This window comes from Pygocentrus nattereri, chromosome 12, assembly GCF_015220715.1.
Source record: "Pygocentrus nattereri isolate fPygNat1 chromosome 12, fPygNat1.pri, whole genome shotgun sequence".
NCBI classification, from domain to species: Eukaryota; Metazoa; Chordata; class Actinopteri; order Characiformes; family Serrasalmidae; genus Pygocentrus; species Pygocentrus nattereri.
In genome coordinates, this window is record NC_051222.1 from 35,125,171 (window position 1) to 35,153,039 (window position 27,869).

Sequence of the window (27,869 nt, forward strand, 5' to 3'; positions counted from 1 at the left end):
TAAAATAGCATGACCATTACATTTAGTAACAGGCTTTATAGGTAAATAGAAGTAACAGAATAATTGTTATTTTTAAAAACATCAGTTTGTTTATTAAGTGGTTTTCAAAAGCAAAATGGAACATTGTAAATCTATCATTTTTAATGCAATTATCTTCTTATTGTAAAATACACAGAAAAGAGTATCATAAAACCACATTTCTTTTAAAAAATTAGACAATAAAACTACAGTGAAGAGACAAACAGCAGCAAAATATACAGCTAATAGTGGAAAACACAAAAGACAAAAAAATCAATTCGGACTCCACAAAAATGTAAACAAAACAAAATTGTGCAAAACATTTAAAAATACATCATTTCATTATTAATTATGGTTTGAATTTGTCAGCCTGGTCCTTTCCAACCTTGGACTAAGCTGAATCTTGTTCTGCAACAGTGCTAGTTTACATTTTATGGTGGTTTTTTTAAGGATCTTACTCTGAAGCTTTAATTTAAGCGTGAATGTGATGGAGATCCGTTCAGTGTCATCTGGCTGCTTGTTAAATCCAATTTTTTGAAGAAAGGGCGAAATGATTTCATCCACTTCTTGTATTGCTGTCTGACCTGGAAGAATAACATAGAGTGTAGGTTGTCAGCAAGACTAGAACAGAGGAGCAGTACTCCAGCTCAACAACACCAACCCTAATTAACTGACTTTCTTCCAGACATCATCAAACGTTCAACCACAGTGTAACTTTGAGATCAATGTTCATGCCAGCAACATTGAAAACGGATACAAATAGAAATGGGAATGGTTGGTTACTGTTGCACTAAAAATGCAGAGATGTTTAAAAGTGGTTTGTTAGCAATTTATAATAACAACTTCATATATGCACACCTAGGACCTAGCAGGTCATGGCATTAGATTTCCGGGTCCCACTTTATTAAATGTCTCTAATAACTGTGTAGTTACATGTCAATAACATATGCACCAACAATGCAACTACTAGTGATTTAGACACTCTTACAGGTGGATTATAGAAGTAGATTTTATGTAATTACATTTACGGCATTTTGCTGACGCTCTTATCCACAGCGACTTACAATTTGATCATTTTACACAGGGAGGCCAAGGTGGTGTTAGGAGTCTTGCCCAAGGACTCTTATTGGTATAGTGTAGGGTGTTTACCCAGGTGGGGATTGAACCCCAGTCTACAGTGTAGAAGGCAGAGGTGTTAACCACTACACTAACCAACCACCGTTTAATCACACATGTATCGGCTTGTTTTTGCCTCATGTGATTACATAAGTGTGTTTTAGTAGTTGTATCAGCCTATTCTGTCTCATGTAATTATATAACGCTGTTGTCGTAAGAAAACCTCGTATCTCCAAAATAGTAACTTTACAGGAGAAGGAGAAAACCTACTTTACTTTTAATGGAAGTCAATGGAACCAGAATTTTTCATGAGTCATTTTGGGCCGTTTGTTTTAGTCCATTCATCATGAAGATTACAGGCAATGTAAAGGTCAACAGGCCTGTTCAAATTACGAGAAAAACTGAAAAATGGCAAAAACGGAGATACGAGGTTTTCTTCCGAAAGCAGCGTGTTTTTAGTAGTTGTGTCAGCCTATTCTCTCTCATGTAATTACACAAGAGCAAAAAACAAACATTCTCCTGGCATTAGCCAACCCAGACGTGTCCATTAGATGACCAGATAGGGAAATGTTTTTCGTGTTCATCACTCCACAAAGCTAATTGTTCTAAACTGCCTTCTCGGACACATCAGAGTAAGGAAATTAATAACAAATTAATGGAAACTTAGGATTTTTTGACAAGTGGCAATGGCAAGAGGCCTTTAAATACAGAAGGAAAGCATGGTATGACAACCCGTCGGTTGTTGTATTTGATTTTTGCTTGATACAGCAATCAGATCACAATTTCCTGCACAAGCTTTTGGTTAACAAGTTGGTTAACAAATCTTTGCTTAGCAAATCGTATACGCCAGAAATCCAGATATAGCCACATAACACCAAGCAGGTCTTTCAGTTAAACAGGTAAAATGAAATGCTCAGGCGCAACAGGTGGTGACTGACCTCTTGGTTGAAGATGCAATGGACCAGGAAGATGAAGGTGCCCTGCTGGGAGTTGAGGAACAGGAAGACAATCATCAACATTTTACTGCCATTTACAAAGAACCCCAGAATCCAGGGACAGCCGAGGATGACAATCTGGATCAGGGTTTTAAAGACAAGAATTCTAGAGATAGAGAGAGAGAGAGAGAGAGAGAGAGAGAGAGTTGCCTTTACTGTTACAATTGTAGCACAAGCAGTTTTCAAATGTTAAATAGGGTGTTTGCTGTACACTTTATATACAGATCACTGTTTACATTCTGCATTTACTGTACTGTACTGCAATTCACCGGCACATCTCTGTCTATATACCTGATACACCTGAATATCTGACTATGCAGTAACTGTCTCTATGTCCAATACACCTATAACACTCGCCTACGCTCATCTTGTCTACATTCGACACCTGTACCTACTGACTGCACATTTTGTCTGTCTTTTACTGTCTTTTGTCTTTGCACTGTTTACTATACATCTTTTATTACTGCACTGGACAAGTAGCCCAATAGTGTTTCATTATACTGTACTACCCTGTAATGTATAATGACAATAAAGTTGAATTGAATTGAATTGTTACCTCATTTGTTTCATTTGGGAAAGTTCACTATTCCGTCCCACCAGGGCAGATCTGAGGGTGATGATGATGGCGATGAAGAGGATCAGGTTGACCTGCAAATAGAGTGAATATTCAGCAAGGCATCATGGTGCCCTGCTTAAATGTGGTAGCATTACAACAACCTAATTGGATGTCTCAGAACTTACTGTAAGAATAAAACACACAGGACCCAGAAAACTCCACACGAAGTCCCGGTCCGTCTTAATCCAGCACCTGCACAGAGAAAAGCAACATGACACTCGAACATCAGCCTTAAATAGGCGTAGACTAATCGAATGAAACCCTCAGCGCTCTCCACACTCACTGTTGACTGCCGTAGCCATCAGGAAACAGTCCAACAGACACGCCCACCACAGTCAGAGGAATGACGTATCCAATCACTAGCAGAAATTTCCAGCTAAGCACCTCCTTCTGCTTTGATCTGATCTTTTTGAGGTTCTTCACGGAGATGAAGAGCAGCACAGCTTCAATGAACATCCACACAAAAGCAGAGAGGAAGAGGAAGTGCAGAACACCTGCCAGCACTGCACACAGCAGCTGGAGAGAGAGAGAGAGACAGAGAGAGACAGAGAGAGAGAGAGAGAGAGAGAGACAGACAGACAGAGAGACAGAGAGAGACAGACAGACAGAGAGAGAGACAGAGAGAGACAGAGAGAGACAGAGAGAGAGAGAGACAGAGCGAGACAGAGAGAGACAGACAGAGAGAGACAGAGAGAGAGACAGACAGAGAGAGAGAGAAAGGTAGAAAGACAGAGAGAAAGAGAGAAAGAGAGAGAGAGACAGAGAGAGAGAGAAAGAGAGAGTGAGAGAAAGAGAGAGAGAGAGAGACAGAGAGAGAGACAGAGAGAGAGAGACAGAGAGAGAGAGAGAAAGAGAGAGAGAGAGAGAGAGAAAGAGAGAGAGAGAGAGACAGAGAGAGAGAGAGAGAGAGAGAGAGACAGAGAGACAGAGTAAAGAGAGAGAGAGACAGAGAGAGAGACAGAGAAAGAGAGAGAGAGACAGAGAGAGAGGAAATTATAAATAAAAAACTTTTGCTTGCATTCCATTTCTACTTCATCATCCATGAAATGTAACGTATGAACTAATCCTTAATCATCATCTTATCATCATTCAGACATTTTTCCTGAGATGAGGAGATATTCTCACCTTGTTCGTCTGAATGTACTGCAACAAACTCTGGGTGAGCAGGAAGAGAAAGTGAGCCAGAAACAGGCTGATGCACAAGTTGATCCGGGCATTGTTGTTCACTCTCAGGATTCGCCGACAAAGGACGAAAGTCAAGAGAGCCAAACTCAGGAACACCAGACCGAGTACCACGGCCACTGTGTTGAACGGCTCAAAGGAAGAGTCATCCTGGAAATCAACGAACCATAAGAGATTTCTGTTTCGACATGCCTACAAGTTTCCGAACATACTATGAGGGTTTTTAAGACCAACTTTTGAGACATTTGTAGAAATTCGAATATTGTAAGATGCTATGAGATCAGTGACGTTCTCCAGAACTAAAGCAGAATTACCAGTAACTAAAGTATGTTTGGCCCCTAAGCGGAGGACTCTGTTCTGTTGATTTATTAGAAAGAAGAACTCTAAAATTTACCAAATCTATCTGATACATCAACACAAGTTCAGGTGCAGACGACAAAACTTTCCTTAAGGCATGGACAGAGGAACCCAGAGAAGCCTAGACTGGTTGGTTCCTGCTGCATACTGGAAGTTGGACTCCCATCACTCAGTAACTGAGAGCACGTAGAAACAAAGAGGAGGATATAAAGAGTTTTTTTGTTTCGCTTTTGCTCCTCGTTTTTCTCACAATTTTAATTTTTAAGGACTCTTTTTTAAGTGTAACAAAGACGAGATGGAACAGACTCGCCTACTAAAAAATGATTTCAAGATGACTACACCAACATACCGAACTTGCAAGTTGCAAGAGTAGCATCTTAAAAAGACCAGGAAACTCCACACTCGCTAACAAGATATGTGCTCTGTGCCTTCTTTTAACTTCACATCTCATAAGTCAAATCACACATGAGAACACACAACAGGCACCTTCTGAACCTCCACCACAAGATTAGAGCCAAACTAATGCTCTTGTCTTAATGCTAAAAACTCTAATCTAAGACATCTTGTTCTTCAAGAAAGCAGAAATCAGACTAATGTGACCATCGTTTGTAAGACTGATATCTAATTTAGATCACTAAGTTCAGGCCCAGCCTGTGCTGGCGGCCACCAGCAGAGGGCGATTGTAATAATTTCAGGGAACTCCAATTCCTAAAAGCCCTCAGGCTGATTAGGCCCAGCCTGGCACACCTGTGGACTCCTCTACTTAAGGCTGTGGCAAACAGCAGCAATTTTTCACACCTTTGTAGAGGGGTGACCAGTATGATACTTAGCCCAGGCGGGTATTTAAACAAAAAAAGAAAAGAAAACAAAAGAAAAGGAAAGAGGGCTGGAATAAACAAAAGAGAGAAATTGCTCCAAAACTACTTAAAAAACAAAAGAAGGCTTGAGCAAGAAACGGCTACAAGCCACACAGAAGGTGATTGCTCCACAAAGAGTAAACAGGTGAGACATAAAGTCTACCTTCCTCACAGAAGAAGTCATCTTTTGTTTTCTGATTATCTTTGGATTGTTTTCTATCTCAGCCTTTGTTTGAGCATGCTTCTTTCATCATCCCCTTTGTTTGCCTTTTCCCAGCCTTTTTATTTCCCATTTGTTGAGGTGTTTTTCCCATCTTCATCTGTGCTACCCTGTGGCACAGTGTTAACTCCTCGGACCGCCAGTCAGTACATCGGTGGTTTGAGCATGGCCCTGAGCCACCTCAACTCCAAGGTTGTCATCTCTGTGCTTGGATCTGCCTCCCTGCCATCCCATAACACTAAGGATTGGTTTGCCTGGCAGAGATAAGGCCTAGTCCGAGAGTGAAATAAGGTATATGGAGCCTGGAAATCTAGAACAGGTAGTCCAGGAATAGGATCAATCAGTCTGTACAGTGTAATATATCTCTTCTTGGACTTTCTTTCTCCTACCTGGGGTGGTTTAGTCTGCATGATGAGAGCGAAGGTTGACAGGTGAACACAGGAGCACACAGAGTGGCTGCTGTTGGATTGGAGGAGGTAACAGCCATCTACAGTCCATTTGGTGTTATTCCAGTACACACAGGAGATATTACCATCAGCTTTAAAGTCCTAGTCAAAGGGAAAAAATATGCACAGCATTGAACTTTGGCTTTTATCTCATTAGTAATCTTTGGTAGCACAGATATCAACAATAAGTGGGTAACTAGATGGTAATATCATGGCAATAAATTCTATTTACCTAAAAATGACTATACTATACTATATACTATATGTTTTCATGATAATAACTTAATTGCAACAGTAAAATGTGAGGTCAAGTAGTTGAAATTGAAGTTGTACCAACCTAAAAAATATTTCATAGCTATTAAGAAATAATAAATTGAATTGAGATAAATAAATGTGTGATGTAAATATATGTGCTGTGAACTAATTCAATTTACTGATCTGATTTCTAAGCCTGTAGGAGGACCTACATATTGTAATGCCATGGAGTGAGGAGGAGGCGGACGCATACGCTGAGAGAAGCAAGATTTATTAAGGGCAAATCCAATATCAAAGTCTAGACAGTCCAGGGTCAACAAGCCAACATGGAGAGAACGAGGGACAAAGATTATGAAAATGAACACAGGAAAAACACACAACGGAAGCCGGAAGAACAACGTTAAACAATACAATACAAAGACCAAACAACTAACAGGAAAACACAGGGCTTCAATACACGGAATAACGAGGGCTAACAAGACACAGGGGTCTGGAAACAAGGGGGCAGGACTGGGAAGAAAAAATAATGGACAAGACCTAAACAAAACAAAAGCATATGGAGGACTGGGAGGGGCCAATCGTAATACATATAAAGGTAATAAAACAGCCACGTGTGATTATAATGCAGTAATTTAGTCATCATTTCAGGACAAATACCCAAATTATACTGATGAACTGATATGAACACTTTATGTAAGATGCAGTAACTGAAAATATAAGCCAAAAAATTGTCACACGACCCTCCGGCTCTGAGACCTAATCAGAAACCTTCTCCTAGAACCCTCTGGAGGATCACGTGACTCCTGACCCCTCCGTTTGCTCCAATCATCAATCGTAGTCTGCTGAGAATTGGTGTTCCACCTGTCACTGGTAGCAAGCATTAATAGAACGCCTGGGCTGATAGAGGTAGATTATGCAAGGTATTGCGTCTTTTCCTAAAGTTACTGAGCATTTCATTCTATTGGTGTTTTACTGCTTCCCATCATTTTGCCTGATTTTCGACTTGTCTTTTTTGCCGGACCCTTCTGGACTGGTTACTGCTATTTTTTTTGTTTGTCTTTTTTGGGTCTGACCTGTGCCTGGGTACTGACTACGACTCTGGATTCAAACAGTAAAGCCTCTTTTTGCCTTTTTTACCCGTGAGTATCTGCATCATTCTGCCACATTACAAAAATAAGCTAGTTTACATTTGATAGCTTCAGTAAATTTTCATATCACTGCAACTATTATAATGTAATTTAGTTTCATTGTAACTATGAACAGCACACTGTGTCTCACCATTTAAAGATATAAGTAAGAAATAAAGCCAAAACTCATTAATATTTTACAGAACTAATAACAATTTCAGCAGACCTACCTCACTGTGTTTGGGATAATAACCCTTTTTTAATTAAACCCTATAATGAGTTGAAAAAAATAGGGAAATCTATTAATTAAGCAAATATTATGCTGTAAAAGCAGGAAAGCTTATGACTATATTATGACTTTTTGAGTTTTACATCAATAGTTACCAATGAATTATTTTGCCTTAACTGGAAAATTCACATTTATTATGGGTAATTGGAGTTTATTACCATTATTGCACTGTTGTTACTTTATTGCCAACTAGTTATCAAATCAATAACTAACTTATTATTTAACAATAATAAAATCATCAACATGGAATGTTATACACACTTATAAAGATGCTTCTTCAAGTGTTATTTGGTAAATTGAGTAAAGAATGTGGTGCTATGCAGAACCATGAACACTCACACAACCCTTTGCATGATTTAAAGGGTACTTTGCATTGTGAAATGGCTCTTCAGCTTCATGGAGATTGTGTTGTGGGAGGTTATATATAGAACTTTTTGAAATTGGTTCTATGTTGAACCAAAAAAGCATTCTCCTATTGCTACAAGCTTGACATAGTCACAAATCCTCTTTGGTCCTATCCAGAACCCCTAAAAGGTTCCATATAGAACCATAAACAGCACATTCTTGGTCAAGCTGAAGAACATTTTCAGGAAGCAAAGAAAGCTTTAGTCATGTAAAGGGTGGCTTGAGTGTTCATGGTTCTACATAGAACCACTTTCTTTACTAAAGAACTCTTGAAGAACCATCTTTTTTTAAATGGCAGTACAATTTGTAACCATCATGTAGCCATTTCTTGTGGATGCCCATCAAGGCTGTGAATACTGTGTTATGAAATTCTTCTTTGATACAGACTTTGTGGTTGAACCTTTAGCTTCTACTAGGAAGTCAATAACTCACTGCAGTGTGTTTCAGGGTGAAGTTGACCGGTGTGTTGAGCTGTGTGTCGGTGGTTTTCAGCAGAGTGGCAGACACCACCGTGGACATCAAGGTTTTCTCAGTGTGTTCAGCTGTTAGAAATAAGTTGGGATCCAGCATGTTTGTAACGTTGGTGTAACTCATGAAGGCCACAGCAGCTGATCCTGAAGCCCAAATCAATAAACAAAACGCTTAAGCATGGCTCGTTCTGGATCATGTTCAATGGTCAGGGCCCCCATGGACCCTCACAGAGCAGGTAGTATTTGGCTGGTGGGTCATTCTTAGCACTGCAGTGACACTGACATGATGGTGGTGTGTTAGTGTGTGTTGTGCTGGTACAAGTGGATCAGACACAGCAGTGCTGTCCACTCTAATAGACACTCCTACCTTGTCGGTCCACCTTGTAGATGTGAAGTCAGAGACACCAGCTCATCTGCTGCTGCACAGTTTGTGTTGGTCGTCCTCTAGTCCTTCATCAGTGGTCACAGGACGATGCTCACAGGATGCTGCCGGCTGGATATTTTTGGTTGGTGGACTGTTCTCAGTCCAGCAGCACTGCTGTGTCTGATCCACTCAGACCAGTGCAACACACACTAACACACCACCACCACATCAGTGTTCCTGCAGTGCTGAGCATGACCCACCACACAAATAGTACCTGCTCTGTGGTGGTCCCATGGGGGCCCTGACCACTGAAGAACAGGAAATAATATAACACATTTTCACAAATACAAAGGATATCACGATACCCTTGTTGTTTTTTGAAATCCCAATGAGATCAATATCCAAGTAAGCTGTACTTGTGCTGAGTGGAGGGATTTCTGTCAAGGAGGCGTTCGGTCCGACTGTGAATAGCTGAACCTCTGACGGATAAAATAAATAAACACAAACACAGACAATCAGACAAGTGAGACTAATTCTATGGCTCGAATACACTTGAGGATGAGGTTAATCCTCAGGTCTGCAGAGCAATATAGCAAACGTATCGAAACATTACCAATGCATTTTGTAGTTTTGTATTCATTTACCTAAATTTGGAAGAGTTATGGGTGTGACGCTATAGGTTGCTGTATATGTGACCAGTGCAGACACCAGTTTCTCAGTGGCAGCCAATATAGTATTAACATGCTCCACATTGTTTTGGTTAGGTGCTCCATTTATCACACCATCATTCATCACCTTTGACAAAATGTCAACCACAACCTGCCAATTGCGAGAGAGATAAACGTGCTTAGATACCTAAACAAGCAACCACATGGTCAATCAAAGCACTATGAAGTCAGGAAAGCAACGAAGCGAGAGTTCCTCACATATTTTGGCAATACTGTGAAGTTGCTGTTGAGAATCTGGGCCACAAGATCCCCTCCAGAGTTCACAGTAAAATAAACCTATAGAACAAAACAAGGTGAAATTATTGATTCACACATTAAAAGAAAAATCGGTCTACGTAACACATTCATAACATCTTACATAAACACTTGATAGCATGTCCAATAATGTTTAAATCAACATTTCTAAAGTGTACATCTTCTTTATGACACTAATGTGGACACATTTTTCAAAGTCATTTCAAAGTCATTTTCATCGACATGCCTCTGTTCTGGACAGGCAGCATAAACATGACCTTGTTTTACCCCTTTGGTTGTAACAAAGCAGAACCAGCCAGATGCTTGCAGGAAAATAAATAAATAAATAAATAAACAAACGTAAAACGGGGCTTTATTGTTGTGGGGTGTTGAGCAGAACGTAATATCAGTGAACAGATGATGGCCAAATCCAGCTGAGTAGTATTGGTCATGTTGTGCTTTGACACTCAGGCACATTTTGCTTTTTCTTTCAACTTCTTTTGTTTTTAAGCATTTGAATTTTGCACTTTACTATATTTTTCTCCTTTTTACTCTGTATTTAAGGGGTAGCTCAGCTGTCTATGCAAGTTTAATATAGATAGATAGATAGATAGATAGATAGATAGATAGATAGATAGATAGATAGATAGATAGATAGATAGATAGATAGATAGATAGATAGGAGGTTTCCTATCTATCTCCAAAATGGTAATCCAAGTAATTTTGGGTCTTTTTGTCCATTCATGATGAAATGTAAATACAATGTAAAGGACAGCAGGCGTTTTCAAATTATGTCAAAAACTGAAAAAAAGGAAGATATATATATATATATATATATATATATATATATATATATATATATATATATATATATGTGTGTGTGTGTGTGTGTGTGTGTGTGTGTGTGTGTGTGTGTGTGTGATTTACTGTCCATATAGTAAAGTGTCAAGCAAAGCTACAAATGCTTAAGAAAAAGGGTAAATAGAAGTAAATAGAATGTAAAAATAACACAGTAGTCCATATAAATAGCACGTAAAACTTAAAAATCTTGAATTAAACAGTCAGGAACATGTTATAAAGTGTTTATTTACAGGTTATCACTTTTCACTTCAAGCCTTTTTGCCCCTAAAGGCCCTTTAAAAAGGATTGCTTAGTAATGTATTGCATTTGGTTATCTGAACTAAACTTTTGATGATTATTTCATTCTCTGTTTTTATTTTAATTGAATGAATTTGAATTGCTTATTGTCACATTGTTTTGTTTTGACGGTATAGTCAAATGTTGAGCTTTTTGCTCAACAGGACAGGAAAAATTGACCAAAAAAAGAAGTCAGCTTTGTTTTGCATGTTATTGAAATCATTTCTAATTTACATAAGAATAGGTGTATCTATTTAAAATGAAAAAGGGAGGAAGGAACTTTTAGGTATATTCATAAGCCAATTCATATGCATTTAATTGAATTAAATCCTGTTCGTGATAAGAACACTATTATAATTAGATGAAAAATGGCATACAAAGTGATTTGCAGGAAATTATTCATTCAGGTTGAGTTTAGACCTTTCAGTGAAAAATTTGAGGGGGACTTATGACTTCAGATAGGGCATAGCATTGTGTGGAAGCTAAATGTAAATGTATCCATCAAATAATAGAAAATCCAAATTTACAATATTCCCCAGTGCATAATAATAATAATAATAATAATAATAATAATAATAATAATAATAAGCCACATTAACTGAATATTGCTTTTTTTTTTTTTTATGTCATGCATAAAAACAGGGGTACACTGTAGGGCTTGGCTAATGGAAATTAGCCTGTTTTGGGCCAAATGGGTGGTCTTAAAGCAGCGTAACGTATGGTATCAGGGGTCACTGTGGGTCACTGTGTTATTTAAATAGGCTACAAGTTTGATTAGTCAACTGTGACTTACTAATCAGACAGGCAGTTAGTTAGCCAGCACTGTTTGGACAGAACTATACATAACCATTGGGTTTATTAACGTGTAAGTTGGATTCATTATCATGTAAACAGAAGCAATTTTAATGTACTGGAAACTTCACATCAAGTCTGATGGGTAAAATGCTCAAATAAGGTAGAAGAGGAAGGAGAAATGGTTCTGGCGATGACTAACATTTAACTTAATGACTGCACTTACATTTCTTCTATGTTTCCTCTGCCTGTTTAATCTGCTGAAGCCTTGGAAAATAGTTCAGCAAATGTATGCCAATCCAACAAGAGCATAGCCGTCCGGTATAATATCCACTCTTGCCACCAGAGGTCAGCCTTACTCGAGTTCTGAACTGTTTCCTAATAATATCTAGATCTGATTCTCCTGCAGCGTATCTGCCTCCCTTTATAAGACCCATCACATTGCATGCTCTCTGTGAAGTACTGACAGTGTGTCTGTTAACCGAGCCACATATCTCCTCATTTACTTGATTTATGGTTTAACATTTAACTTAATAACTACACTCAGACCATTTCTATGGTTAATCTTTGTTTGCTCAAACTGGAGATTTGAGCAGTTTGTTGCTGGACTATCGATACATCATGTGGTTTGATCATCCAAGCCGTTTTGAGATTCCATACGTCATTTATTTATTTATGTTTACATTTATGGCGTCTGGCAGACACTCTTATCTTACAATTTGATCATTTTAGAGTTAGGAGTCTTGCCCAAGGTATCTTATTGAACCTCTGTCTAGAGCGTAGAAAGCAGATGTGTTACCCACTACACTATTCCAACCACCACTTACTTGTTTGTTTGTTTAAATTTGCGTGACTGAGATATATTTCAAGGGATTTTCTGACCAGGGATAATGGATTTGGCAAGGCATTAAGAATTATGACTGTTAGCTGATGTTCTATTGGGTTTACCACTAATATGAATGTGAACGAGGTTTAAAGGTTGAACACTACATATGTGAGGAATTTCCCCTGAACTTTGAGCTTAGTGTGGGTTACAGCTGTGACTTGCAGTGCTATGATTCAACTACTTAATGTTATAGTTGCACATTTTGTATCAGGCTGCTGATGTAACAAACACAGTTTAGCTGGACCTGTTAAAACTGGTGTACAGCTCAAAGCTCTAAGTCCAAATTTCAGTGGGACAAATTTCTGAATGAGATCAGTTATTTTTCTTGCATTAAAGCTCTTAGTTTGCTACATTTTTTCCCTACCAAACTTTTTAGTTTGTTCTTTTAAATCTTCTCCTCTTAAACCTTTGTCGTGTGCACTGAGACTTGAATGACGAATAAAGTCCATGACTCGTTTCTGACCAGGCCTTTTGCATGTGATAGATGCCTGCATGGTGTTGAGTATTAATGCCCACATCCGCCCACTTCAACCACAAAATGACACGTGAGCAGCAACACAGCCAAAAACAAACAAACAAACACACCAGCGCCAGTGAAGCTTGGCTTCGCTACTTTATATCTGTGCCAGCATTATACACTCTCAGAAATAAAGGTACGGAACTGTCACTGGGGTGGGACCCTCAAAAGGTCCATCTCAGTACCTTTAGGAAGGGAAACATAACTGAACCGTAATCCACGGAAACACCCCGTCTCGCCTCGAGGCTTTTGTTCTACTGCTTTTCAAACACTGAATTATTAAAAGGTACAAATGTGAACTTTTCACCTAGAAAAACATATTTAAATACACCATTAGACCTGTTGTTCCTTTGAGGGAACAATTACATTGTTTGGATCTTGATGAATGAAAATTGTATCTGTACAGTACCTTTATTTCTAATAGTATATTAGCTAATCATGCTAAAAGATGTCTACATGTCAGCTGACATTACATATAGTCAGTTACTATAATAGCTAATGCTTAATAAACATTTAATTGATGCATGAGTTGGGGGCAGTCGTGGGCTGGCGGTTAGGGAACTGGCCCTGTGGCCGGAAGGTTGCTGGTTCAATCCCCAGGGCCGACAGTCCATGACTGAGGTGTCCTTGAGCAAGACACCTAACCCCCAACTGCTCCCTGGGTGCTGTGGATAGGGCTGCCCACCGCTCCAGGCAAGGGTGCCCGCTGTCCCCTAGTGTGTATGTATTCACTAGTGTGTATGTGGTGTTTCACTTCACGGATGGGTTAAATGCAGAGGTGGAATTTCACCGTTTGTGGGATTAAAAAAGTATCACTAACTCAAATAATGAGTAATTAGTGACCTATTAATGTTAAGGGTTAATAGTGACTAGTATGCTGTGCCGTCTACTTGCAATTGCCTTGTTCGCCTTTTGAAAAAGAAAAAAAACAAACAAAGTGTAACAAGTTCAAATTCAAATTGTTGATGATTTGCAATGGAAATATTATCCGGATTATGTCTAAGAGATGCACGACAGAGGGATCACACGTAGGCAATCTGCCTATCAAATACAGCTGCATGCTACTGCCTCAGTTTAGTTCTTTTTCTCTGTGTGTGATGTGAGTGTAACTGCGTCTGAATGCTGAGCCTTCTATCCCGTCACTTACTGGTTTTATGGTTTATTTGGATTTGTGTCTGAACTCTTGGACTTTTGGCACCAGTTTGGGTTCCCTGCGGTACTTTTGCTTCTGAATGCTGTGAAGTTTTTCCAAGTGTTTGGACTGGATTTGGCTCTGCTTCTGTTTCTGTTCTGATTTTTGAACTGTATTCTTCAGTCAAACAGGAAATGGATTCTACCACATCTGAAGAGCCTTCCTTACAATAGACTCACGCCAATGGAAGAAAAACGCAGTTTATGACTTCCATCAGTAAAAGGAAAGTGAGCACCATTGTAGCACTCTCAGACACTTTGTGTGGTCCTTTCAGGTGAAACAAACACTCAACAGACTCTCAGAAACACATCAAAAACATTTGAGGGTTAGGATTAGGTTTTGAGTTGAGGTTAAGGTTAGGGTAAGGATTATGGCCAGGGTGAGGGATAGGATTAGGTGTTGGGTTGAGGTTAAGGTTAGGATTATGGCCAGGGCAAGGGATAGGATTAGGTGTTGGGTTGAGGTTAAGGTTAGGATTATGGCCAGGGCAAGGGATAGGATTAGGTGTTGGGTTGAGGTTAAGGTTAGGATTATGGCCAGGGCGAGGGATAGGATTAGGTGTTGGGTTGAGGTTAAGGTTAGGATTATGGCCAGGGCGAGGGATAGGATTAGGTGTTGGGTTGAGGTTAAGGTTAGGATTATGGCCAGGGCGAGGGATAGGATTAGGTGTTGGGTTGAGGTTAAGGTTAGGATTATGGCCAGGGCAAGGGATAGGATTAGGTGTTGGGTTGAGGTTAAGGTTAGGATTATGGCCAGGGTGAGGGATAGGATTAGGTGTTGGGTTGAGGTTAAGGTTAGGATTATGGCCAGGGCGAGGGATAGGATTAGGTGTTGGGTTGAGGTTAAGGTTAGGATTATGGCCAGGGCGAGGGATAGGATTAGGTGTTGGGTTGAGGTTAAGGTTAGGATTATGGCCAGGGCAAGGGATAGCTTTTGGGTAAGGCTGGTAAGATTAAGTTTTATGTAATAGAAGCAACATATTAACAACACATCTGCTTAATGTAAGTAATGCAACAGACCATCTAGAAGATATTTACTTCAGTGTATTCAAATACTTCACTACTGCTGTTGGTGTGTCACTGATCTGTTAAAAGTTTATTAATCATCTACAAAGGACCACTCCAAATAAAGTGTTACCAAAATGCTACAAAACTGTCCCTGGGGCAGTGGGGGTGGTGGTACCTTCAGGGGTATATCTTCAGGAGCTTTAGTTAGGGAAAGTGATTGTACCATAATCCATTATGTAAAATTATATTGACGGAGAAGGTGTTTTGTATGATTTTATGTAGAATAAAAAGGCTTGGCGTCCTGACAATGGAAGAACCCTTTTAGGTGCTATATATAACCCTTTTCAAAAAGGTTTTATGTATAACCTTCTACAGCATATTCTTCATGAGTCCAATAAACCATGTAATAATACAAAGAACCCTTTAATCATAAAAAAAGAGTTAATTGAATGCTCACAGTTCTGTGTATAAACATTTTCTTGACTAAAGAACCCTTAAGATCCATCATTTTTAAAAGTGCAGGGTATGGGTGAAGGATGGTTGTCCCCCCACAGTAATTAGTGCATGAATCTTTTTCATGTCGAAACCCTGTTTCATAAATCCTTACTTAGAACTGAACTTTCATGTTTGGCCATTTTAAAGTAAAAAAAAAACTGAGGCCTGAGATTTTCTGTTCTACTATGTTATACTATGTACCACATAAGTTTTCTGGCATACTTACTTTTTTGGTTTCCATGATGAGGCTGAAGGTCGACAGGTGAACACAGGAGCACACAGTGTAGGTGCCATTGGGGATAATTTGAATAGTTTGACAGCCGTCTACAACCCATTCAGTGTCCTTCCAATACACGCAGGAGAGGTTTCCATTAGGTTTAAGGTCCTAAAATACATACATAAATATTTACAACTTTGAACAGAAGTCAGCCTTATATTCAGTTGGGCTTGTATTACCCCTTCAGTCTTCTGTAGGATGTAAATATTGATTAATAATTAACCCTTATCACTCCCACAACAGGGAAATTTCACTATACTGAGCACACTTGCTTGGAGTGGTGGGCAGCCCTATCTGCAGTGCCTGGGGAGCAGTGGGGGGTTAGGTGTCTTGCTCAAGGGCACTTCAGTCACATACTATTAGCTCAGGGATCGAACTGGCAACCTTCTGGTCATACGGCTGGTTCCCGAGCCTCAAGCCCCCAATTGCCCTACTTCCTTTTGGCAAGGAATCATGCTATTTTGTATAAAGTGTAACAAATAAACAGTTTCTTGTCAACTGCCTTTTAATCCAATTATTTACAAGTCAACTTCTGATTCGCCAGCGTATTGCTCCTATTTTCCTGTTCCACATTTTAGTGTGTTTTAAGTGTTTTGACAGTTTCTCATTGCAGAATAAACATCTGAGAAAAACAACTGGAGTGATTATGAATGCAAATAAGCCCATTTGTCTCCAAATCACTGATAATCACTGTTAATCTTAATTATTTCTCTTTGCCTGTTTGTTAGCTGCAAGTTAGGCGAGATTGTTGTCTGCATTGCTATGGTGACCCACAGTCTGCATCCCAGCCTTCAGGGTTAATGGGTGAATTAACATTTCTACTTTAACTGCAGCATTAAACATAATTTACTGTTTAGGCTGTGTTGAATGATCAGCAAAGCTTTGTTACCCTGTGGAACTACGACAGGGCAGTAAAGAAGCCGCACGTGGCTCCAGAGCTGCGTGATGCCGACTTCTGATAGAGACAAGTGCTGCTTTAACTCACTGCAGTGTGTTTCAGGGTGAAGTTGACCGGTTTGGTGAGCTGGGTGTTGTTGGTTTTAAGCAGTGTTGCTGACACCACAGAGGACATCATGGTTTTCTCTGTGTCCAGGTTTGAATTGAACAGGCTGGGGCTCAGCATACCCGACAAGTTGCTGTAACTGGTGAAAGCCACGGCAGCTGATCCTGAAGCACAGCAAAACATCCATCACTAAAACAAATACGAATTCGGGTATGAAAAACAAGCATGCAAAAGATTTCCACGCTACCGTTATTGTTCTTTGAAATCTCAGCGAGATCGATATCCAAGTAAGCGTTGCTTGTGATGAGTTGTCGAGTAGTTCTAGTTTCAGGTCCAATCGCAAGTAGTTGAACCTCTGATAAGCATAAATGGCAAATGAAATATATTTAAACACACATTTCTACACAGTGCAGAGCAAAACTATATAGAAATTTACTTAGTAAGATATAGAAAACATCAATGTGAGTCATTTCACGCCAACTCACATCATGGTTTTCCAGGTAAATAAATGGCAGCACTTTATAACATTAGACCCCTAAACACTAACAGTTTATTGACATACTAACAGTTAATTGACAAACAAATAATTTAAGCAATGACAGCATTTTTAAAGGGTATTAAGTAAATTATTTGGGTGGTGGATCATTCTCAGCTCTGCAGTAACACTGACGTGGTGGTGGTGTGTTAGTGTGTGTTGTGCTGGTCTGAGTGGATCAGACACAGCAGTGCTGCTGGACTGAGAATAGTCCATCAACCAAAAACATCAAGCCAGCAGCGTCCTGTGGGCAGCGTCCTCTGACCCCTGATGAAGGACTAGAGGATTACCAACACAAACTGTGCAGCAGCAGATGAGCTGTCGTCTCTGACTTTACATCTACAAGGTGGACTGACAAGGTAGGAGTGTCTAATAGAGTGGACAGTGAGTGGACACAGTGTTTAAAAACTCCAGCAGCACTGCTGTGTCTGATCCACTCAGACCAGCACAACACACACTAACACACCACCACCACGTCAGTGTTACTGCAGTGCTGAGAATGACCCACCACCCAAATAGTACCTGCTCTGTGAGGGTCCATGGGGGTCCTGACCACTGAAGAACAGGGTAACAAAGTATGCAGAGAACCACATGGACTACAGTCTGTAACTGTAGAACTACAAAGTGCAGCTATACAGTAAGTGGAGCTGATAAAGTGGACAATGACCACAGTGGCTGATGTGGTGTATACCAAGCGAAATATTGATAACGATTAACTTAAAAAGAATAAATAAATATTATGAATTGATTAATTGTAAATAAGTAAATGCTTTTAAAGTTGAAGTCTTACAATTTAGGAGTCATGACTATAAAGTACTAAGCTTAACTGTTAAAAATGAGCCGAACTGAAATATTAACTGGTATAAACCGATCATGAAGAACCTTTTCTTTAATGAACTGTTGTTGTGTCAGAAATGTTAGTCAATAATTAGTCAAAACTTATAGTTAATAAGGGATATTAATCAAGAGGATCATATAGAACTTTGCACTCATCTTTGAAATGTAAACATTTTACAAAAATTGTGGTTTTATTATGTTTTCCTAGATTTCTACATGTGAAGCCACATCATGCCTTGAAAATGGCTTTACAGCTAAAAATCAATTTTGGAGGATTTTTAGCACAAGATTTTCAAAAGTGACTAACATTTGGAAAACTACTGATGTGGGTTGATGTGGAATGACCGTTCACTTTCCTCCAGTGACAGACATGCAGTCCATCCATATATTCCATGCTGTGTTTGTACCTAAAGTCTCCAGATCCATCTTGATGGAGTAATCTGCCGGTGAGTTCAGCACCAGCATGGACAGCAGTCTTTCATTGGCATTGAGTACCGAGTTCCCATAAGACACCAGCTTCCTTTGGTCAGTAGTAGCATTTCTCAGGATATCGGTAGCGGTCTGCACCTTCATCAGATACTGTACTACAACCTAAACATGAACGAAGCAAACGATTACCGAATTCATTTAAATGGTGAGTCACATCATTTGCACAATAATGTAATAATAAAAATATAAATAACAAATAATTAAAATATCCCTCACATTCTCTGAAATCACAGTAGCCGTGCTTTTCTGAAACTGGCTCAGGACGTCCTGTGCACAGTCTGCTGTAAACAGTGTCTAAAGCAAAAAAAAAAAAAAAACAAACAAACAAATAATCAAAAACATCATAACTGTGGGGTGTGACGGGGGGGGGGGGGGGGGGGGGGTATTTAACAAAGCAGAATTTCTCATTAAGATGGATAACTTTTGCATAAGTTGTCAGGCTAGCCAAGAAATCCTGCTTTGTGAAATACAACCCTGGAATAATAATAATAATAATAATAATAATAATAATGCTAATAATAATAATAATCATCATCATCATCATAGCGAAAAAAAATGTGTAACACTTTCATAAATGTTTAATAGACTGTCCCGTATCCTTCATGCTTACCTTGCAGTCATTACTCTCTTTGATAATAAGTTCTGGAAAAGAGTTACAACATGTTTAATTCTGAGTGACGTAAGTCTGAACATAGATAAACAAGTATTTATGAATGAATAAACTTTATTCATAGATTCTGATGCTGGAACAAGATGGGTAAAACCATTGACCACTGAAAGGTTAGTGTGGAGTGTCACGTCACAGTGAAAATTTATGAATGTCAGTGAAAATCCTGTAAACAGAATATTTAGTCATTTTTGTGGTCTGCCCTGCCCTGCATGTGTCTTTCATTGGTTCTATTTGCGCCAGCCTTTGTTCACCCTCCCCTGTGTGTTCTTGCCATGTGCTTTTCTTATTGATTTGGTCTTTGTCTCCTCCCCTTGTCCTTCCTCCATATCATCTGTAACACCTGTGTGTAGTTTACAGTCCCACTCTCTCATTGGCCCCATATATACAAATAGCATATACCCCTACTTGTGTGCTTCTCGTTTTGGTTTGTCTGGCCTTGTTATCTCCTGTTTGTTTTCTAGGCCCTTTTTTTCTGGTTAAGTAATTCTTTAAGTCACCTTTATGTATTCATTTTCTTTTGTTTTATTTCAATAAATACAAGGACTTGCACATGTGTCTGTTTGTTTCTCCTAACGTAACACATGTACTACAGGCGTATAGCTACCTACCATGATGAAAACGTGCTCTTTCAGTCAGTAACAATGTTTACGACTGGCTATAAATTGGATGGTTTCCTCACAGTGGAGTGAAGCACACATGTCTTTACATGTTTCATAGACCAGCAATGCTAATCTCTTTTTAACAATAGTTACATACACGGTCATATCAAAAGTCATGTTATAACAGTGCGTAAATCGATTATGAAGTAGTGTTTCCTCTGAGGACGGCTTGGCAATGCCCACAGTTGTTTAAGTTGTGAGGTGTGAGGTTGAACACTGGCTAATGCACTCATGGCAAGGTGATGAGTTCATCTGAGGCATGATGCTGGGTGTTGGATTGATGGGAAGTTCAATTTCTGAAGTTATGTGGGCCTTGATCCACAGTGTCGCGTGTGAACTTGGAATATGTCATAGAAGGCTTTACCACCCACAGTGGACAGTGCAAGGGCGATCCAGGGGGGTTGATGATTGTGACTGGCGGTGTCGGGCTAGAATTGCCTTTGTGAACAGAGAAGTGACTCTGAGAAATCAAACCAGTCATTTATCAGAGATCAAATCCATTTAAAGCAGGGGCTCCACACGCAAATCCCGCAGGTCAGTGCAGCGTTCTTTGTTTCTATGGGATGTGGGAGCAGGAGACCCATCAGTTCTTCTGTTGACAGTAAGACGCTGGACACAGTACCTCACTTGAGCGTGCAATGTTCCTAACTGCACCCTGGAAGACTGGCAACATGTGGTGTGGTCTGATGAGTCAGAGTACCAATCGTTGTAGGCTTTGGGCGTGATGCAGACCTGATGAACCCATGGGCCCCAGTTGTCAAAAGGCACTGTGCAGGCTGGTGGCGTTTCCTGACTGGTGTGGGGTGTGTTCTCATGGCATGGGTTGGGTCCACTGGTCTGCTTAAACATGCCATTGACCATTTCACTGCTTGGTGACCATTTGCAGCCCTTCATGGACTTCATGTACCCGTACAATGGTGAGATATCCCAAGCCATGGACCCAATTGTCAAGAATTGGTATGAGGAGCATTCTGGAAAGTTCTAGCAAATGATGTGGCCTGCATGTTCGCCGCAATTTAGCATTTATGGGATGTGGTCTAGAGGTTCATTCATGCCAGAGATCCTGGGCCAACAGAAGGGGAGGCTAGACAGCATGGCTCCACATCCTTCCAGATGTCTTCTGTCCTCTTGTGTGATCAATGACACGTTCAGTTTGTCAGGGTAGAGGGGATCCTACACCATACTACGTCCTGTCCCATGACTTTTGGCATGTCAGTGTATTTGGAAAATCATAATTGACAACCATTAAACTGTTAATTAAACTATCACCAGGGGCTTTATATTTATGAATAAAATATATGTTCTTTAAGGCAAGAACACAGGATAAATCACTAGCACGTTAACCAGATTAGGTTTAATCAACTTATCAACTTTTTATCATCTTCACCATGAGTTTGTGTAGCTAAGTTTGTTAGGTATCTCTGCTGAGCAGGCATAAAATGCATGCGATGTTGTAATGTTAGTGAGATATCTCCTGCTCCTGTCTAAGCAGTTCACCTCTCTACAGTTTACCAGCTTGTAGTGCTACATAATGTGTCCGTACATTGGCAATCATACACTGTTACCATGTGAACTTAAAAATGGGATCCCGGCTGAACAGCATTTAATCTCACAAGCCAGATTTTCTGCCTATTATCTGAGAGATATGTCATGCGACCATTACCTACATTTGAGACCAAAACAAGGGCTGCACCTAAACAGCTGCATTAAACCTCCTTTCCTACTTGCTTTCTTTGGTTTTGCCCAATCTGCAATCCAAGAAATTGGTCAATCAAATTTGTCCAGAAGGCCTTTTTTTGCAACAACCCCTGTATGTTCAACTATATTAGACCATCTTACCTCAAAGCACATTCAGCATGTTTAGTAAAGCATAGCTTATGAAAAATAACCAGCACCTGTACATTCATACGAGTCTCCTGTGGGCAGGTAGGCATCGGGAATGGAGAGTCCAGATTTACACACACAGCTGCCATAAGGGAGACCACACTGTGCGTGCTCACCACAGGACGAATTTCTGCAGGATGAATGTCCTGTGGAGAAATGAAACGAACACATCAAACAAATGTTACTGAGCTTGCCTTACGTTGTCCACCAACTCACACCTTCTTACACTGACGCTATAGATTCTGTATCATCAGTAGCCTTCACATGCTTCACTACTGCTACTTCACCGATATGTTGTTGATATGTTATTGATGTGTTACTGATAATGTGTTAAGAGTTTATTAATCATCTACAAAAGACCACTCAAAATAAAGTGTTACCAAAAAAGTTATGTCCATTGTTCTGGGCAGCAAATGCTTTGCTATACTGTTTGATTCATTCAGTCCAAAAGTGTTTGCATTTGTATGAGACTGACATACCATGACTGATTTTCAGTTTTATTAATATTAGTGAAATGTGATCTTGGGTATTATCCACAATAAAATGCCCACAAAATGTCCTTTTTCCAAGCTGTTTTGTAAGTTATGACACCCAGTTCCCAAGTTTTAATTGAAATACCTGATGCTTTTCTGGGTGTTTCCAATGGTTCAGAAACAGAGCTTTAAAAATTGTGAAAAATTGCAGAAATATATGTAAATGTAATTTCCGTATGGTTAAAATTGGCCATAATTTTAAATAAAAGGAAAAAAATTAAAATGCAATCGTCACAGTATGTTTAACTTATTTCCTCTCTTTAATGTAAACATCACGGAGTCATTTAAAAATCAGTCTATAAACAACATGTACTCTTATTCTTACAATCAAAACAAGCTTTCTTAGGGTTGTTGGACCTTTTTAGCATAGAGTATCAGTACTCAGGAGACATGGGCTCATTTACCCTTCAAATAGCCAGGACTCAGCAAGGCTTTCAAATATCTACCACACAATCTTATAATATAAGAATTATTGACTCAGCTGGGTTTTGCTGTTACAGGACAGTGGGGAGGCAGACCAAAATGCAGAAATGGGAAGGAGTAAGGAGATTTATTGGGGCCATGGAGTGTGTGTTTGTGACTTTGCAGATGAGGTTAGGGTTAGGGTTAGGGTGGAGTTACCGCTGCGCCACTGGGATGCACATGCACCGATAGGTTAAGCACCTCAAAGAAGGTAAAAGAGAAAAAGCAGGAACGTCAAACAAAGGAGACACTGAAACCAGCATGCTCAAACGAAGGCTGAACACTAAACATGAAATAAAAGGAAATGAGAAAACAAAAATGACTTCCTCTGAAATATCAAGGAGAAGTCGAACTTTAGGCATCACTTATTTGCTCTTCCTGGAGCAAACACCACTTACAGAGCAGGGAGCAATTTGTAGCCCAAGCCTTCTTGTGGGTTTTACATAATTTTGGGACAACTTCTCTTTGTGGTCCTGTTTTCTTTCTTTCTTTTAGTTTTGGGGCAATTTCTTCTCTAAGACCTCTTTTCTTTTATTTTCTTATACTAAAACTACATTTTTTAATACTTTTTCTTATACTAGACTAAATACCCCATCTACAAAGGTGTGACAAACATTACCATTTGCCACAGCCTTAAATTAGGGGAGCCTGCAGGTGTGTTGAGTGAACCTTATTATGTGGCTCCTTGCTGCCGTCGTCCTCTGCTGGCAGCAGGTGGGGACAGCTGGACCCTTACAGGACTCCCCCCCTTGGGATGTCCCGAGAAGTTCCCAATCCACGATGTGGTGTGCTGGAACCAAAGACAGCTCATCAGGCCCATAGCCCTCCCAGTCTACCAAGTACTGGACCCCACCCCGCACACAGTGGGAGTCCAGGAGGTGGCAGACTGTGTACACTCGGGAAGCCAGCGACAAAACACGGCTCTGTGTGCCGGGTGGCACAAAGGAACGGCCAAGGTGTCAAGGTGTGACGCATGGAATGCAGAGTGGATTCACACGGAGGGTGGAAGGCATAGCCAGTAGGTGACTGAGTTGATCTGCTGGTCGACCTTGAAAGGCCCCGTATATTTAGCTAGCTTTTTGGATGCCACATGCAGTGGAAGATCCTTGGCCAAGAGTCAGACCCACTGGCCTGGGCAGAAGGTGGGTGCCGGACACCTCTTGCAGTCTGCCACCTGCTTTTTGGTCTCGGTAGTGGTAAGATCAGAATCACAGGCCTTCCGTCATGCCCTCCAGCAATGCTGTATGAACTGCTCTGCTGCAGGAACCCCAACCACCTCATGCTCCTCTTCCGTGAAAATGGGAGGAGGAAACCCAAACTGGCATTCAAAAGGCAACACGCCCGCAGACGAATGCCAGAGAGTGTCATTGGCATATTCTGGCCAGGGTAGATACTCTGCCCAAGGGGAGGGGTTGGTGGAGGTCAAGCACTACAGAGTCCAGAAAAGGTCTTGATTGACCTGCTCCATTTGGCCATTGGACTCCCTGTCTCCGACACCGTAGTTGCTTTCAGCGAGGGAAAGACGTTAGAAAACGGGTGTCCAGGAGAATGCATATACCGTAGAAACCCTCTAACATGGACGGCAGCTCTTGGGTGGCTAGTTCATCCTTGAACCTCCCGTTAAGCCCCTGCTCGAAGATGGCCATTAGCGCCTCCTCTTTCCAGCTGCTCTCAACTGCCATGGTCTGGAATTAAATAGTTTGGGACAATTTCTCTTTGTGGTCCTCTTTTCTTTCTTTCTTTTGGTTTTGGGGCAATTTGTTCTCTCAACTAAGCACCATACTGGTCATCCCTCTACAAAGGTGTGACAAATGTTGCTGTTTGCCACAGCCTTAAGTAGGGGAGCTCATTGGTGTGTTGAGTGAACCTAATTAGTCCATGGCTCCTTTCCGCCATCCACCTTTGCTGGTGACAGGCAGTGCAGGCTGGACACCTTGCTGCCGTTGCCCTCTGCAGGCAGCAGGTGGGGCCAGCAGGACCATTACATCTGCAAACATTTCTATTAATTCCTGATTATTAAGCCTATAATTGTAAGGGGTTAAGTTTATTATTGCAAGCTTATCATTTCCTACTTTCAATTTTAAAATGTTTGTCATGATTTGTTCATGTGGATTGTGCTAATAAGAGGCTTAGGACAATAAATGGATTGGCATATCTCAAAGTCTCTATATATGCATATTTCCATTAGCCTCAATTACTGCTTGAAGACCAAACTATGTTGAAGCCTGAGAGGTTTAATTGCTTTTACAGTAACCGTGCTGTAGTCGCCAAGCTATACCAGACCACATTTCTCCTGACAGCAAGAAGCAAGTATCGGTCAGTCTGAGGTGCCAATATTGGGGACTGTTAACATGGCCCTAATAGAGTTACTTGGTGTAATCTACTGGTGCCTGTACATGTCTTCTCCAAGTCCACTTTTTAAAAACAGAACCTCAGGATTGTAAAGGTACTTACGTGAGGCATACAATCCATTGGTTGGGACAAGATAGTAGAGGATAAGCCCTCCACCACAGTCCAGAGAGGTAATGTTCTGCTGAGCACATTGGACGCCAGTACTCCAGTAAAGTGCATCACATGTATACAGTTGAAATTGTGTTGAACTGCTGCTATTGGAAAAGAGAGAGGAAAGCATTGGGGTCGAGTTGGTATTGGGGCAGGAATAGACCATGCGATCGCCTCCAACACCAGTGAAGCTGTACCACCCCTCCTTCAGGTTAAGATCATTCCTTGGTCTGCCAGGGAAAGTGGCGCTAAAGCCAATATTACGCCATGGATCTCTCAGCGTGTTATGCCTTTGGCAAACATCTGAGTGGAAGACAAAATTAAGGATGTCACAATTACAAACTTTATATAGTTCCATATGCAAATAAATGATAAATAACACAATTTAAAATGTTAGAAAAAGTGGTAGATGTTACCATAATCTAGGCAATCTCCCCACAGTTGATCTCTGGTATAATTATTAGTCATGCTGCACCATGGTTTAGAGTGATAAAAACTAACGCAAGTATTGTAGTAAAGTCCATTGTAAAAGAAGGGAAATACACATCGAGTCCCATTCACCGTGACGTTGTCTAGGGATATACAAACAATATGTTCGTATTAGAAGCATACAAAAAGAAGATTACACACACACACACACACATTGCCCTCCACAAATATTGGCATCCTAGTAATCATGAGCAAAATGGACTGTGAAAACGATCTTAATTAACTAAATTGTAGTAAAAATTGAACTTTCCTTTAACGTATAATAATCAACGTGAACTAAATTGTGTTTCTTATGAATGAAACCTAACGTAAGTACATTGCCACTCATATTTTATGTTTTAAAGCTCAACTGAGTTATTAGGAACACTGGTCAAGCATGTCTTTCTCATTCACTGGGAAATATTTTCCAAAAACAAGCCAAAATATTGACTTATCTGACCAAAGCACACATTTATACTGTGCTTCAGACCATCTGGACCCAGAGAACTCAATGATGTTTCTGCTTCAAGTTAGCAGCAGACCTTCTTATGTGATTATGGGTTTCTAAAAAATGCCCGAGCAGAATATTTAGAAAATAATTGAAAACAAGAAGACCATTACCAGGGATCAAACAGGTCACAAGTTTGAGGAGAAGGCGATGTCACTGCACTAACACAGCAGAGGTGACAAGAGCTGAGTAGAGGGGCTTTTAAAGCCCTCCCTTGTTACCAATTCACCTGCTTATTGTACAGTAGAATCCCTCAAAACACTGTAAATGAAACATTCTGTACATTTTTTGACCCTTTCAAAACTTCTTTGAGTGTGTTGCAGGCATCAAAATGAAAAATGGGATTTGATTTACAAAATTCAATCAAGTTATTTAAGTAAAGACTTGAGAGAATTTTAAAAAATATATATATTGTAGCATTTTACAAAATGCCCCAACTTTTCTGCGAATGGAGTTTGTAAAACTAGATAATTAGCAGTAAGCTTATAAATGTCGGTAGCAGTGGAGGGATTCTTTAGGCACCTCACAATTCGATTTGATTATGATTTAAAGGGCGATGCGATTATAAAACGATTAACGATCAATCTTGATGCATTTTCTTTAAAACCATCTTGGTAGTTTTAAAGCGAAGCACTTGTAATGGTCCATAATGCATTTTTTCCCTTTTATTAATAAAACAAATGGAGGTGATGTGGCAAGTGAACTGGAAGACTCTCCTCCACTGCTCTTGTTTGGAGCACATTAAACGCTGCCGCCACACATGTGTGATAAAATGTGCTGTTAGGGTGAAATAAGATCCTGTGGTAATGGACGTCCACACAGCGCACGTTACAGCCGTCCTGCCCGTTTACTTCAGTGATTTTATAACCTCGGTTTTGGTCTCGGCTCCAAAGTGTGCGGTATAGCGTGAAAGCCCTGGTTCTCAACGACGGAGAGCTGATGTGCAGACTGCAGGTTGCATAGCAACGAAGTCTCAGCTGGCTAGTAACGAACAGAGAGACGAGCGTTCAGAGATGAATGGACTTATTCGCATTCATACGCACCTCAGTTGGTTTTATGGTATGTTAACTGTTGGGGGCAGTCGTGGGCTGGAGGTTAGGGAACTGGCCCTGTGACCGGAAGGTCACCGGTTTGAATCTCAGAGCCGACAGCCCATGTCTGAGGTGTCCTTGAGCAAGACACCTAACCCCCAACTGCTCCCCGGGCGCTGAGGATTGGGCTGCCCACCGCTCTGGGCAAGTGAGCTCACTGCCCCCTAGTGTGTGTGTGCTCACTAGAGTGTATGTGGTGTTTCACTTCACGGAAGTGGAATTTCCCCGTTGTGGGACTAATAAGAG

The 27,869-nt window shown here is 40.4% G+C and overlaps 1 protein-coding gene across 1 annotated transcript; it reads right to left on the reverse strand.

Annotated features, from left to right (window-relative positions):
* Positions 1–304: 304 nt before the first annotated feature.
* Positions 305–26,024, reverse strand: LOC108443870 (adhesion G protein-coupled receptor E3-like). The gene is made up of 20 exons (XM_037543306.1): positions 25,973–26,024; positions 25,509–25,859; positions 22,071–22,205; positions 19,457–19,488; positions 19,063–19,140; positions 18,765–18,948; positions 17,233–17,340; positions 16,968–17,149; positions 15,932–16,090; positions 9,644–9,721; positions 9,362–9,536; positions 9,083–9,196; positions 8,316–8,497; positions 5,751–5,909; positions 3,871–4,077; positions 3,029–3,261; positions 2,871–2,937; positions 2,686–2,777; positions 2,073–2,235; positions 305–602 (listed from the first exon to the last, which is right to left on the reverse strand). The coding sequence occupies exons 1-20, from the start codon at positions 26,022–26,024 to the stop codon at positions 486–488; spliced, it is 2,868 nt and encodes a 955-aa protein (XP_037399203.1). The 3' UTR covers positions 305–485.
* Positions 26,025–27,869: the final 1,845 nt, after the last annotated feature.

What these genes read in the sequence shown, in the direction of transcription:
- LOC108443870 (XM_037543306.1), bottom strand. Translation starts at nt 26,024, where the DNA reads ATGACTAATAATTATACCAGAGATCAACTGTGGGGAGATTGCCTAGAT. An exon ending in GGGAGATTGCCTAGATTATG is followed by an intron (nt 25,860 to 25,972) that starts GTAACATCTACC and finishes TCTTCCACTCAG; the next exon opens with ATGTTTGCCAAAGGCATAAC. An exon ending in AGACTCGTATGAATGTACAG is followed by an intron (nt 19,489 to 22,070) that starts GTGCTGGTTATT and finishes ACTCTTTTCCAG; the next exon opens with AACTTATTATCAAAGAGAGT.